General features: G+C 35.1%; 1 protein-coding gene across 1 annotated transcript in view; it reads left to right on the top strand.

The window, feature by feature from the left end:
- Positions 1-11,682, top strand: part of LOC137407088 (uncharacterized) — a 47,562-nt gene extending 35,880 nt beyond the window's left edge. The window contains exon 4 of the mRNA XM_068093695.1: positions 10,842-11,682. Within this exon, the coding sequence (XP_067949796.1) occupies positions 10,842-11,393 (552 nt within the window). The 3' untranslated portion in view covers positions 11,394-11,682. The remainder of the gene's footprint in view (positions 1-10,841) is intronic.
- Positions 11,683-13,438: the final 1,756 nt, after the last annotated feature.

The raw sequence follows: 13,438 nt of genomic DNA on the forward strand, positions 1-13,438 counted from the left end.
ATCACAAAACCTCAACAGCAATTTGGTTTGGCTTTGCAGAAATAAGTCATCATTTCTGCAAATTACCATGAAAAATGTTTTGCATTACTAGCTACACAACGATGCTCTTATAAAACAGACATACCCTAGGACACTGATGTATTCGCGTCATCTAACTTTCGCATTTTTGCGGAGTCATTCATCTCGCGAAAATTTCATGAGCGAAACTAAACTATCATAACGAACGAGCGAAAACGCGAAATTAAATAGCTTTGTTCATTGATATCCACAATAAAATCGTCATATTGGAAATGCAGGTAACCTTTGTGTGTGGTTGGGCTCATTGGGCAATTTCTGCTAAACTCATTATAGCTAATACGCCGACTGAGCAGCGTGGCAAAGCAAATTGAGATAACAAGTTCTTTTGGAAAAGCAGGCCTGTATTCCCAGGTTGCAAATTGGGGCAGCTAATGTTAGGCAACTAGTTATGAGCATCTGGGGGTTTAGAGGGGCGGTATCAGCCCCCTCAAGAGGTTTCTTTCATGTAGGGCCTCAACTGGGCATCTCACGTAAAGTTTTAAAAGATTTTATCGGAAAGTATTAACATTTTTTCTATTATTTGATATTTGTTTGTTTTAGGTGATGTGACTGCTAGGATGTTTTCAGATTAAAATAGGCTAATCTTGACCGCAGTTGAAACGCTCAGAAAAAAGACATCTTTTTTCTTTTGAGCGTTTCAACAAAGATCAATTTTGCCGATTTTATTTTTAGTTCATCCGAAGGTTTTTACGCTTTCGTTGGGCCATTGCCAAACGAATGTTTGGTAAAACTTGACCTTTTGCAAACCTTTATAAAAGTCGTTAACAAAAATATTTTGCCAATCATGATAATAATGACGCCCAAGAACTATTACAAGTTAACGTTTATCTCTCTGGCTTGGAATAAAGTGATACTCTACGGCGATAAAAACCGTTCCGTAGCCATTGGGCAAATACCGTAACTGTTTGAGTTAATGATGTTGAGGTCGAGTTATCTAAAGCAGTTTATCATTACGTGGGAATGGACCAAACAAATCCGTTCGAGTTAACCAAGTGTTTGTGATAAAATTTTACATTTTATCTGAAGGCGGGTTCTCCGAGTTTGACTATACTTAGCCGCCAAAAATTCCTAAAAAGTTGGGGCAGCTCAGCCGGCCAGCCGCCCCAGGGAATACGGGCCTGTGGAAAAGCCAAGACAAACGAGGAAGATGATGATATTAGTTTAGTCACTGAATTTGTAACTGATGAGGATGGAAGTCTGGTAGGGAAAGTCATAAAATTGAATAATAATTATTGTAGCGATGAATTTTATTACCAACCAAAAAAAATAACCTTGAGCCATGGCCACCGCGTGCTATAAATACTTGAGATATAATATTGGTGCCACATCAGTCACGGCAGCAAGGACCTAGACGTCATTGATAGTCCAAGAAACAAATAGCAGCAAGCGATCAAGTTGCATTGTCGATCTCGCCCACACATTTTTACCCGTGGTTCACAAATACAAACTAGTCCCAAATTGAAAAATTTTTTTACTAGTGAACTGGACCTGAGGAATCCAAATAGGTTTGTTCTATTGCATTTATTTTCACATCACTATATTTTCACACTCATCAGATCCGTGAAATTAAGTTGCAGCGAAATTTTACTCTGTGTGCTACTCACGAAACTAAATATTAGCGAAATATAAGTGTCCTAGGGTAGTAGGGCATACTTTTTGGAATTGTTGTTTTGTTGTTGAAAGAAATGATCCAAAGTTCGTTTTTGGCCTTTCTTCTGAGACATTTTGCTTTTAAAATTTCTTGTAGTACTTTTTTCAAAAAAGTTGTGGCTCAATTGGGTATGTCTATTGGGACCCCCCTCATCTACTATATAAACGGCAATCGTTGTCTGTCTGCGTGTGTGTGTGCGTGTGTGTGTGCGCATGTGATTGAGTGTCCGCCTTATAGAATACTGTACTTTTTGGATTATTAGCCGCTAATAGGTATCTAGGGTGCATTAACAGAAATCTCTGGTTAGTACACGCCTCTATACATAACCTATTCATCGTTTTTACACAAAAATCACGTCATTTCTGGTTAGCGCGCCTCTTTACGGTGCCCAACGACACTGGTGCGTTTGAAACAGCAAAGTTGCTGCTGTGTTAAAAAGCACCGTCCTGAGTTCTGCGGGCTATACAAAGGTGCCTATACAGCTATACAAATGTACTAATCATTAAATAAAATAAATTAATGAATAGTAATTTAATGCGATTAATATTTACTACCAACGTGTACCGAGAAGGTCATGCGAACATTGGTTTCTTGCGGTCACTGGAAAAAACACAGTCCTCAGCTACTAAATTTCTACATAAAAAAGGTAAGTACTTCTTATTCAATGTTGTATTGTCTATAAATTGCCACATTTCCACTACATAACCCTTTCACTTGCGTCCATGTACAAATTTAACTATCGGCCTACCGCCAGCCATTTTGCCGATATTGCTTCATATGTATACAATATTTTTTCAATTTCAAACTCCATCTAGAACGTTTGTTTTGGTTATATATTTCATTTTGCCAACATGTTAACAAGCACTGCTATACAAAAAATTTGTTGTATCTATACTTTGTGCATTGATAAAGCGATGTGAAGCTACAAAGCAAAACGATCCTCTACAATGTTCCTTATTCTTACAAAACCATTACTTTCATTGCCATCAGAGTCAGTGCTGCTATTGCTATTTTAATTATTTGTGTAATCACAAAAATGTGAATCGGCTATAATGTCATCAACATAAGTAGTTATTTGTATTCTAATTCGGACGCCTTTAATGAACTTGTACAAAAATGTTCGTTTTCAAGTTGGAAATCCCCAAACAAAGATTAAAATATTAAACTTTAGGCTAATTTTATAGAGAAATCTTAGGACAACACTGTCACTACCATAAAAGTCCTAAAGATCGTTGGTTAGGTTATCAACGAATAATAAAATTCAGTTACTAGCAATTGCTGGGAAAGTCGCAAAAATGTGACTACGGTGGTCGACCATAGAAAACGCATAAATGAGTCTACTTCGGTGAAAGGGTTGAAAACGTTGGATTTGCCACTGTTTGTGATAGTAAACATGTTCATTTCCTTCCGAGTTACTTTTGCTTTTTTTCCAGCTACGAGTACTACAGAACTACGGCTACTACAGAACTTGCACGGGTACTGCTACTCCGCTTTACCTACTAAATTTCTACATCGAAAAGGTTAGTACGTTTTATTCAATGTTGCATTGCCCATGAATTGCCACATCTCAACTACTTAATAACGTTGGATTTGCCACTGCTTGTGATAGTTGGGCAAGTTCATTTCCTTCAGTAGCTGAGTTACTAATTTTTTTCCAGCTACGAGTAGGCCTACTATAACTTACTACTACAGAACTTGCACGAGTACTCCGAGGGTTGCGATAGGCAATGGTGAAAAGAAAGAGAGCAGCCGGTATCGACTTACTGTCACCCTGCTTTAGCCATGACCGGCTGTACGTCGCCTGCTAAAAAGTAGGCACAAGCCGAAAACTGTTTGTTCATACACCCGACAGAAAAACAAAAGATGTTGTCTATCTGCAAGTGTTGCGTTGAACTAACATTGTGTTATTGTTATGTCATGCTATGTTCTTCGTGTTCTGCTATACCACATGCAGCATTTTCTAACATATTTTTCAGTATATATATACTTTCATGCATTCGTTATCCTTATTGTATCTCATAAAAAGGCTATCATGTTGGCGTTATGTTTTATTATTGTAAGGTGCTAATGCTGTGTCTGCCTTGACATCATACTGTCTGAGCTGTTATACATATAAATTTTATCGACATAACCTCATTACTGTTTGTATATACCATGTCAAAACACAGGCTATAGACGAAAAACTGGTGAGCTATGATTAGTGTTTTAAGCATGTAGTCTCCATTCAATAAATGCTGGCGATAGCAAAATATTTTGTATAATTTTTTAGAAGATGCAAAACTTTTCAATACTGCCAGTTTGAAAAACTTCAGTTTGCCTAGCAATGTCAATTTCATTATCAGTTCTCTGTACACAAATAAGGCAATTCCGATTTGAGTGGTTTGAGACTGATGCATTGTAGACTAGCTGTAAAACGTATTGCAGATTTCCATTGTTCTCCTAACATTATTGACATATATGACTGCATATGTGTATGCATAGTGTGATCGGGGCAAAAAATTTCAGTAGACTGCATATTTGGAGTTGTTTTACAGTATGAAAGACAACTCTCAATAAAACTCTTGCTGTACATGAATCTGTTCCCGTGGACGAGTAATGCAGTTAGCGGTTTGGGGCCGTGGCGTCACTCGGGGATGCGCGGGAGACCTTTTTAGCCCCGAGTGCAGCGAGGGTATCCAAGCGCGGTTTTCCGGATGAATGTGTTGGCAAATGCAAGGCAATTGATTGCGAAGAGATTGAGTGCTAGGCGATTGATTGCGAGGTGATTGATTGCGAGTGCGAGGCGATTGGTTGCGAGTGCGAGGTGATCGATTGCAAGGCGAGTGCGAGGCAGTTGATTGCGAGGCGATTGATTGCGAGGTGGGTGCGGGCCGATTGATTCCGAGGCCAGTGCAAGAGCGCGATTGTCAACTGCTCGGCAGGTAAAGACTGGTCAGCCAAGGCGGGGGCTCAGCGGCAGAAGTGCGCGATCGTCAACTGCAAATATAAACGGGTATGGACGAACGCATGAATCTAGACACATGAATCTAAAATATTTACTAGATTTTACACGCATATAGCTGTAAAACACATTGCAGATTTCCATTATTCTCCCCAACACTATTGACATGTAATATGTGTATGCATATTCAGAGCAACAATTTCAGTAGACAATTTACATAATAATACATCAGGTCAACAATTTCAGGAGACTGCATTTTGGAGTTGTTATACAGTATGAAAGACAACTCTCAATAAACCTTATGCTGCGCGTGAATCTGTTCCTGTAGGCGGGTAATGCAGCTAGTTTGTTTATAATCTAAACAAGTTCAGGTCAAGGTTATTAAAATTTGATCATTATAACGAGCCCTACTAGGCCGTTTTTGTTCATTTCCAAAGCAAGTTCTCGGTGAAATGAAATGCAATTCACTCAATTCTTGATGGATTTTAAATCTTTCTTTTTTTTTCCATATTTAGGGTGGTGCGTTTGCACCATATGCACCGCAATAGACCCGCCTCTGCATTTGTAGGCTTACTTTACATCAGAGAAGTGGACCCGGCGGTAAAAATGCACAGAGTAACTTAGCCTAACTCCTAATAGGTGAAATTTAAACTAACTTGGCTTAGATATTTTTCTATTTTTGGGTTTTATGAGTTTATATCACCATCTTTACTTTTACTTCCAAAGCTAGAATGTTTTGACGAAATTCGTTTGTTGGATTATTTGTTGTTCAGAGTCAGTATTTTCTCACAATCGACATCGCATGCTGAAAATTCGTGTGTTGAGTTGATCATAGGTAAGATTTGACTATACTTTGAGTCCAATTTTTTCACACAACAGTGTTTATTCTTGCTCGTTCAATTCCTTTTGGTGTTGGATAGTTATGGTAGATGATGCACCAATTATTATCGTTTTGACATATTCATTGCCCACTTTTTCAAAATATAAACCTTTGCATGCTGTCTACCATCTTAGCACCATCCTTGCGTGTTAACACTCTGAAGCTACAACGAACATACTTTTCAAACATTTAATTTTTCATTTTATAGTTTTGGGAGTCTAGTTTCTACATTTTCGTTCAATGTTTTCACAAAAAGTATATCTTTTATTCGTTGAGAGATTGATTGAGTCATTGATTGTTTGGTTTGGTTTGGTTTGATTTTTATTGCGTAATAATAACATGACAATATGAGTAAAAAAAATACACAGAGTAGCAATAGGACATGCCAGATAGCCAGAGGCTAGAGTCAAGGCAGCCCCAGCAAGCAGTAGGAAAAGAAACAGAATCAGCGATAAGCGCACACTCCGGAGCACCAGAGTCAGGAAGGACAGTCCCAGGACGCCCACAGGCGCTCTACCAACTTCGCCTTCAGCTGACCCGGAGCAGAGCCCGCACAATCACTCAAAAATTTATTATATAATTTCATTGCACTAAAAAATATCGATCTCTGTCCCTTAGAAGACAAACACTTTTTCAACTTTAATTGATTTTTACTTTTTAAACGGGTATCTTGACAATGATCTATCATAAAATCTTGCAACTCTTCCATGGGGAAAGAATTTGTTAAAAACATTAGCAGGCGATACTGGAATAAAATTTCAATTGGCATTATTTTTAAAATTTTAAAATTTTTGGAAACTGTTTGATTTGGTTTAAAATTGAGTATTATTCTGATTGCCTTTTTTTGCATGATTAAAAGTTTGTTTAAATCAGTTTTGTTGCCGTGGCCCCAAAACTCGATTCCATAAATTAAAAGAGAATAGAAAAAACTGTAGTACAAATTGATCATGGTTGATTTGTCTAGGTAGGGGCGAATGAAACGTAATATTAGTAATATGTAATTAAGTTTTTTGATGAGACTTTGGATGTGTTTTTTAAAAGTCAAGTTGTTGTCTAACGTGATACCTAAAAATTGAGTCGAATCTTTGATTTGTAGTTGAGAATTGTTTAAAGAAAGGCTTAGATTATAATTTTGAGTGTTTTTAGACGGATTTTTGAAAACTACTTGAAATGTTTTACTGTTGTTTAAAATGAGTCTGTTTGATAGGCACCATTCATTAATAATATTTAATTCCTCTTGGAGTTTAGAATTATCTGTTGAAAATATATTGGTGTCATCTGCGAATAAAATACAATCCAAAGCAGGTGCAGCATTTACTAAGTCATTTATAAAAATTAAAAATAAGAGGGGTCCTAAAATTGATCCTTGTGGGACACCAATCGTAATTGCCCTCATTTGCGAACAATCAGTATCTGTTTTGGTAAATTGAAATCTATTTTGGAGATAACTTTGAATAAGAGAGGAAGACTTTACACTAAAATTGTAGTAAAAAAGTTTGTCAATTAAAATTTTGTGATTAATCGTATCGAATGCCTTTGAAAAATCCAAAAATACGCCCTGAGTTATATATACGCCCTGATTGTGATATTGATAGTAATATTTTATGGTGTTTATGTAGCAGGGCATTACTTGAGCAAATAATTATTAACGCTTTTTTGCTAATAACCTTTAAATACGTAATAAGCAATCGCTATGTTTATATTCTGGAAAGCAAATAAGACTAATTAACGTTCAAAAAATCAAAAGTTTTGCAGTAGCAAAGTAGAGAGTTTATTCGTATCAGATTATTTTCTGCAATGTATGACGAGTTTAACAACTTAACAAATAAACTTTGTATGTAGAGGTCAAGGTGTAATAAAACTATCTGCTTGACAACTAATGCATCTCAACACATAAACATAATGGATGTCATATATCTTTTCTGCGGGATACTATAGTCATACCTTGAAAACCAGGAGAACGAGTGCCATATTTTTCAGGCTCTGAGGAACATTTAAAATTAAAAAGTTTGCACAAAAACCAACAATGCGCCTTATAATCTAGTGCATCTTATATGTGACCTTCGGTTGTTCGCTAAGCTCCTGCTGATTTTATTTTGTACATATTACCTATGTGTATTGTAGCCAAGAGCATCGTTGATTAATACGTCAGCCTACTGATAGGCCTACTGATAGGCCTACTGCGCTTCAACACAGACTACCAGTAGTTCTGTGGAGTGTCTGTAAGACTCTTGTAGGACTCTTACGGCTCTATTTAAAAGCAAAAATTTGCACCGTAGACATTAAATTAATATGTATTTAAAGGCCGAGCGATTTCTCTACAAGATGATATACTGTAAAACCTCTAATTGAACACCACTTTTATTTGAATGCCATCTCCGTTTGACAACCACTATAACATAACTATCATTAATCTTTATGAACCAAATATATTTTAATTTTTCTACTGATCACTTACATAATATTAAGTGATCAATAGAAAAGTGTCCACAAAAATGTATTAATAATGAATCGTTTACATTAATAACAATCAATTCTCTCGTCTAACTTCAAAGGTTGTTGCTTTTTTAGTTAAGACTTTGAAAGCAATACTATAGAAATAAATAATAGGTGTCTCAGGCTAATAGTAGTTCCTTGTTTAACGTCGTTATGATACTTTGATGTACATATCTAAAAAACTGGTCATATTTACGATGGTAGAGGAACGTTGAAAGCTACACCATAGAAATAATTATTAACTTTTTCAGGCTAATAGTTGTTCTTTGTTTAACGCTATCTTGATACTTCGATGTAAATACATAAAAACAGTGCAGAAAAAGAGTGGAGGTCAGATGACATTGTGGAACGTATTGGACAACTAGAGGATGTTTGTTCCATTGAAAGCAACAATCAGAACGCAGCTATCCTAGCAACGAAACAAATATTTTTGTTTTAAAATTATTAATTTTTGTTTCTGCATGTAATATATAAGTATCGTTCGTTTATGTCACTTGTTCATGAATATATATTTGGAGCATTTGATAGATTATCGTTATATAATCTATAGTTTTGCAGATTTATAGCCTATTATTTGATAGCATGATGCTATCAAATAATAGGCTATAAATCTGCAAAACTATAGATTATATAACGATTAGCATCATTGCGGTTAACTCGTAACTCCTCTTCTATTGCACATTAAAAGGAAGTTTTGTCTGCAAATTGTAGCAAACATATTAATGAGTACAATGAGCTTTTATGTAAAATTGATAAATATAAATATAAAATGCAAAATGTCTTCAAAATTAGAATACACTAAAAATTGGAAGCTTTAACAAAAGCAGGACAATGGCTATAAAATCATCGCAGATTAATTGCAAGCAATAGACATAAACTGATAGATATATTTCTCGGTTTTTCAATGCATATTTATTTAGAGATTTTTGACGAGTTGAAGGTAAGTTAGCAGATTTATTGCATCTAAAAGGTTTAATATCACTCCACCAGAAAAAGAGGGCACAATAGAAGCGACATTCGCTTTGCCCATAAAAGTGCTAAATTTATTTTCCCAAAATTGACGAGTCGCTTGAAAAAGTGCAACGCTAGTTTCTATTGTAACGCCGCCTCCATATGACCGCCGCCATAGAGGAAGGGTTGAAAAATAGAGTGTCATTAGAGGTTTTACAGTAATTTGCGACCAGTTTACATATGCAGATCTTATAACCCGAATTGCAAATCTTCGGAGCTGTGAAAAATTATTTTTAGTTTGCTCAGTTTGAACAAATTTGTAAATTTTATTAGTACATTTAACAATGTTGTATATAAATTTATTACTCTGATTCAAGTTTGCTACAGTTTGCGGTACAAACTGGCTTTTTATATACAATAAAAATTGAGTTATGAGCCAGTTCACAAGTGATACAGTGTCACTTGTGAGGTAAACTGATGTAAACCATATTGTACATGGTTTTCCAAAACAACTCTCGTTTAGGTGCCTTATTGCACAACAGTAAAAGTTACTTTAATGAAAAAAACCGACGGTTAGCAATGATCCTTGGTTAGATTTTTGAGCTGCTGATGTTCACAGGTTGTCACAGACTGGTCTGGTAGAGGAAATGCTCTGGTATTTATAGATACTAAGCAGAAGTGTTTTGGTGTTTAACTTGGCTTCTGATTGGTTCCTAAGCTTTTGACTCAAAATGCCCCAGTATACACTACCCAATAGTGTCCAAAATATTAAATATTATGATTAACATAAAAATAATCTATGAGTCATCCACCTTTCTACAAAAAATGACATATCTACCCACAATTAACGTGAATTACGAATAGAAAATATATTTAATCAATCTTTGTTTTTGGCTCCTACATGGCTGTTACATAATATTTTTTTATTTGAATATTATACAATTCAGAATTTGCTGGTTTTGATCTCTCCCGGTTCTGCAGTGGGTTTGTCTGGCATTTTCCTCCGTATATTACCCACAGGGTGGTTTCCTTATCTTGAGTATGGTCACTACTGCACTCCACTTTGTTCTTCCATCTTGGTCAACAGTCATCTCCTCCATATTGAGATATGTTTCATAGACCGTATAGAGATTCCTTAAAATATCTTTACTGCGCATTCCTATTATTACTGGGCCATCCATTCTGCAAGAGTTATTCTAGTAATCCTCTTCATCCTTACAGACTTTCTCTTGACTTATGATTTGGTCAGTGTCTATGAAGAGTACTACAAAAATTGCTACGCAATTTTTGTAGTACTCTTCATATGACATTTTGAATTGATTTAAAATTAGCTTTGTTATGTTAATACAAGTAGCAAATGTTTTAGAATGGCAACCACTTAATAAAGGCTTTTGCAAGGGCAATCTTTTTTTTCAGCCGATAGTTTGTGCTCTATTTTTGCCATGAATAGAAATTAGAATGGTTGGAAACCAGCATGCTGTGTTGATGCAACATACACAAATATTTTATATTCAAGCTGAATGGTTAGCATGTTTTAGCTGATGCATTTGGTTTGCTCATTAGTATATATTGACTTTCTTTCGGTCATTTACGTTTGTTTCAGCTTTAGGTTTCCTTTTACATATGAAAGTCTGTGTCAGAATCTTTAATCGATTGGAAAAGGCTGACGCATTAGTTTTTTTATAGATACCGTAGTACTCTCCAATGTGGATTCTGCATTCATACATGTTGCTCATTGTATTTTAGATAATTGTTCAAAATAATTACACTTACATTCATGTCTCTGATGTTTCATAATGCAATTTTTGAGCAGTTACTTAATTTTTCAACTGTTTTCTTACTAGGTGTTCCAGCAAGATCAACTTGATGTATCTAGCCAAGAATCGTCTCCAAACTCCTTTCCGCTGATAAATTTGCAATGCTCAACAGAAGGTAGCTATGCTGCATCATGTCTCAATGTACCAAGCAAATGTCCATCAGCAATCGATGGACCTTCATGCAATGAATGCACCATCTACCAGCCATCAAACAGCAATAACTACAGCTCAGGCAACACTCCTCTCAATCTCAAGACAGAAGCTCTGAGCACTACGAACTCTCCTACAGAGCTTTCTCTACCATGTAGTCATTTAGGCGACATAAGTTGTGGTGGGTGCGGCGAAACTGGTTTGGCTATGACAGCTTCTGAACTGAACAATAACAGCCTCAAGCCTGATTGTGATGAAAACATATCAAGTTCTTTGGAAATGTCTGAGATAAATGCTGAAAAAGTGTCTCCACCTCGTCAGCTTCTTTCAGATGGAAGTAGCAATAACAATGTATTATCTTACCATCATGTTAAAAAGATCAGAGGTTATAAACACTCTGATTCAATAAAGATTTCAAGTGTTAATTGAGTTATAGTATCGATAATTCTTGAAAATTCAGAGATGCTGATGTACAAAATCAATAAAGATGACAATACCCATGTGCTTAATCAAGTATCAAAATAGTCTGCTTATTATCAGTGCTCAGTAAATGTCGTGTGTTGAAACTATGGTATTTGCATGTTAGTTGAATTTAGTTCAATAGTTGTTGAAGTTTCAATTCAATATTATATAAACATTATAACATATTTTTATTTTTACTATCCAGTTGCAGCATGCTAACTAGAGCCCTTTTTATGGTTACCGTTATTATATATTGCCTGGCGATGTCTGATTGTTCCGTTAATGAATATATTATTTTTAGTTAAGACGAAATGTAAGTCTGTAGAGTAAATATTTTTTGCTCTCATGCTTTTAATTGAACACCTTTCTGACAAGTTTGTAATTCGAGGTAGTTTTGCTAATGAGATAGACAATGAGCACACTGCCTGAATCTTTACTATCTTCGAAAGAAGTCCATATACATGTCTCAATATAACCTCTGCCTTGGGACGGGATTGATAGTACAATTGTATGAATCCTAGAATTGGTAATCAGGCATTCTAATCAAGACTAGTTTGCCACTTGAAACTTGCAAGTTAATGGCATTGAACAGGATTGAATGTTAACTTTATTATTGTCAGTATATGTCCTTTCTGGCTAACAAACAATCTAACTTGATGAACGCAGTAGAGAAAAGCTGCAGTGAGGTTAAGCAGGCTTGTTTATCAAGGCTTTGTGCTTATCATTTTTATATTACGCTTAAGGAATAACAACAACCGCAACTTGTTTAAATTACAAAATTGTTTAGCCCTCTGCCAAAATCTTTTCACCGTTAAATGGCATCACCATTATAAGCTACCAATAGATACATATAGAAAGATAGTTTGTATGAATAAATGGAATAAAACACTTATAATTGTCAATAAAACTCATCACTGCTCAGTCTGCTATTAGAAAGCACTTTGAAAATTTTTCCTACTAAAAAGTATAACAACTATATTTTTCACTTGTAACTAGTTACTACCTGAGAACTAAGCATGGAGCATCTTATTGCAGGATTATTAAAACTCAAGAGACTTAGATGATTGCTTTCGACACATAACAGCTTGTTTAATCATTGTGTTAAGCTGATTGAAAAACCAACACTTGTAATACCATGTATTGATGGTTGTTATGGTAAAACCTTTCAAGGCCTTTAATTGCCTTATACCACAGTAATATATTTATAGTATTGCCTTCCAGCTTGCACTTTCATAAACAATAATAAAACTTGTTAGGTATAGTGCAATAATAAAACAGGATGAAAAAGACTTTCCTAAAATTAAAATGATGTTATCAAGCTTGTCATATTTTTGGAGATTCCAGGCTACCTACGGCCCTTTGATACAAAATTTTGAAGCTTTTTATGTGTACATATAAGTATGTGTATTAAAAACCTTGATAGTGACTTGAATGTTTTTTGTTTTATCGGATAGGTATCATTTGGAAAAAGTAGATTGTAGGAATTACATTATAATTTGTTTCCTTGATGGTGCGCTTTCTCAGCTATATAGCATATATTTGATCTTAGTTTTATTTAGTTTTAATAAATTAATGGTCATGACGAAATGGCAACTTTCTTTTTATTTTTGAAATAATCCTTTGTAAATCTTTAGTGAGCCACTCTTTAGCAGTGCTGAGCAAAAAATAGACAATATTTTTTGTGAAAGCTTTCATCAGTGCCAGAACTTAAAATGCCAACAGCAGAATGAATGAAATATTTGTTTTTATTTTTGGATAAATCTATATTTTATGTGAAAAACATGCAAATTGTTACAGGTTTAAAACATACTTTCATATGAAAACATTTAGTGATATGGCAATATGAGTTATTTTGGTACAATGAATAGGCATAATTTTCATTTTAAATCAAGGAGTCTGGTTACAGAAGCATACATCTTGATAAATCGACCTTGTATAATAAAAAATATTGGTCAAAAAGTTGAGATTATTCTTTATTTTGCAAAAAATGTCAAGTAAGTTTGCAGGTTATG

The sequence above is a fragment of the Watersipora subatra genome, chromosome 1 (assembly GCF_963576615.1).
Source record: "Watersipora subatra chromosome 1, tzWatSuba1.1, whole genome shotgun sequence".
Classification (NCBI taxonomy): domain Eukaryota; kingdom Metazoa; phylum Bryozoa; class Gymnolaemata; order Cheilostomatida; family Watersiporidae; genus Watersipora; species Watersipora subatra.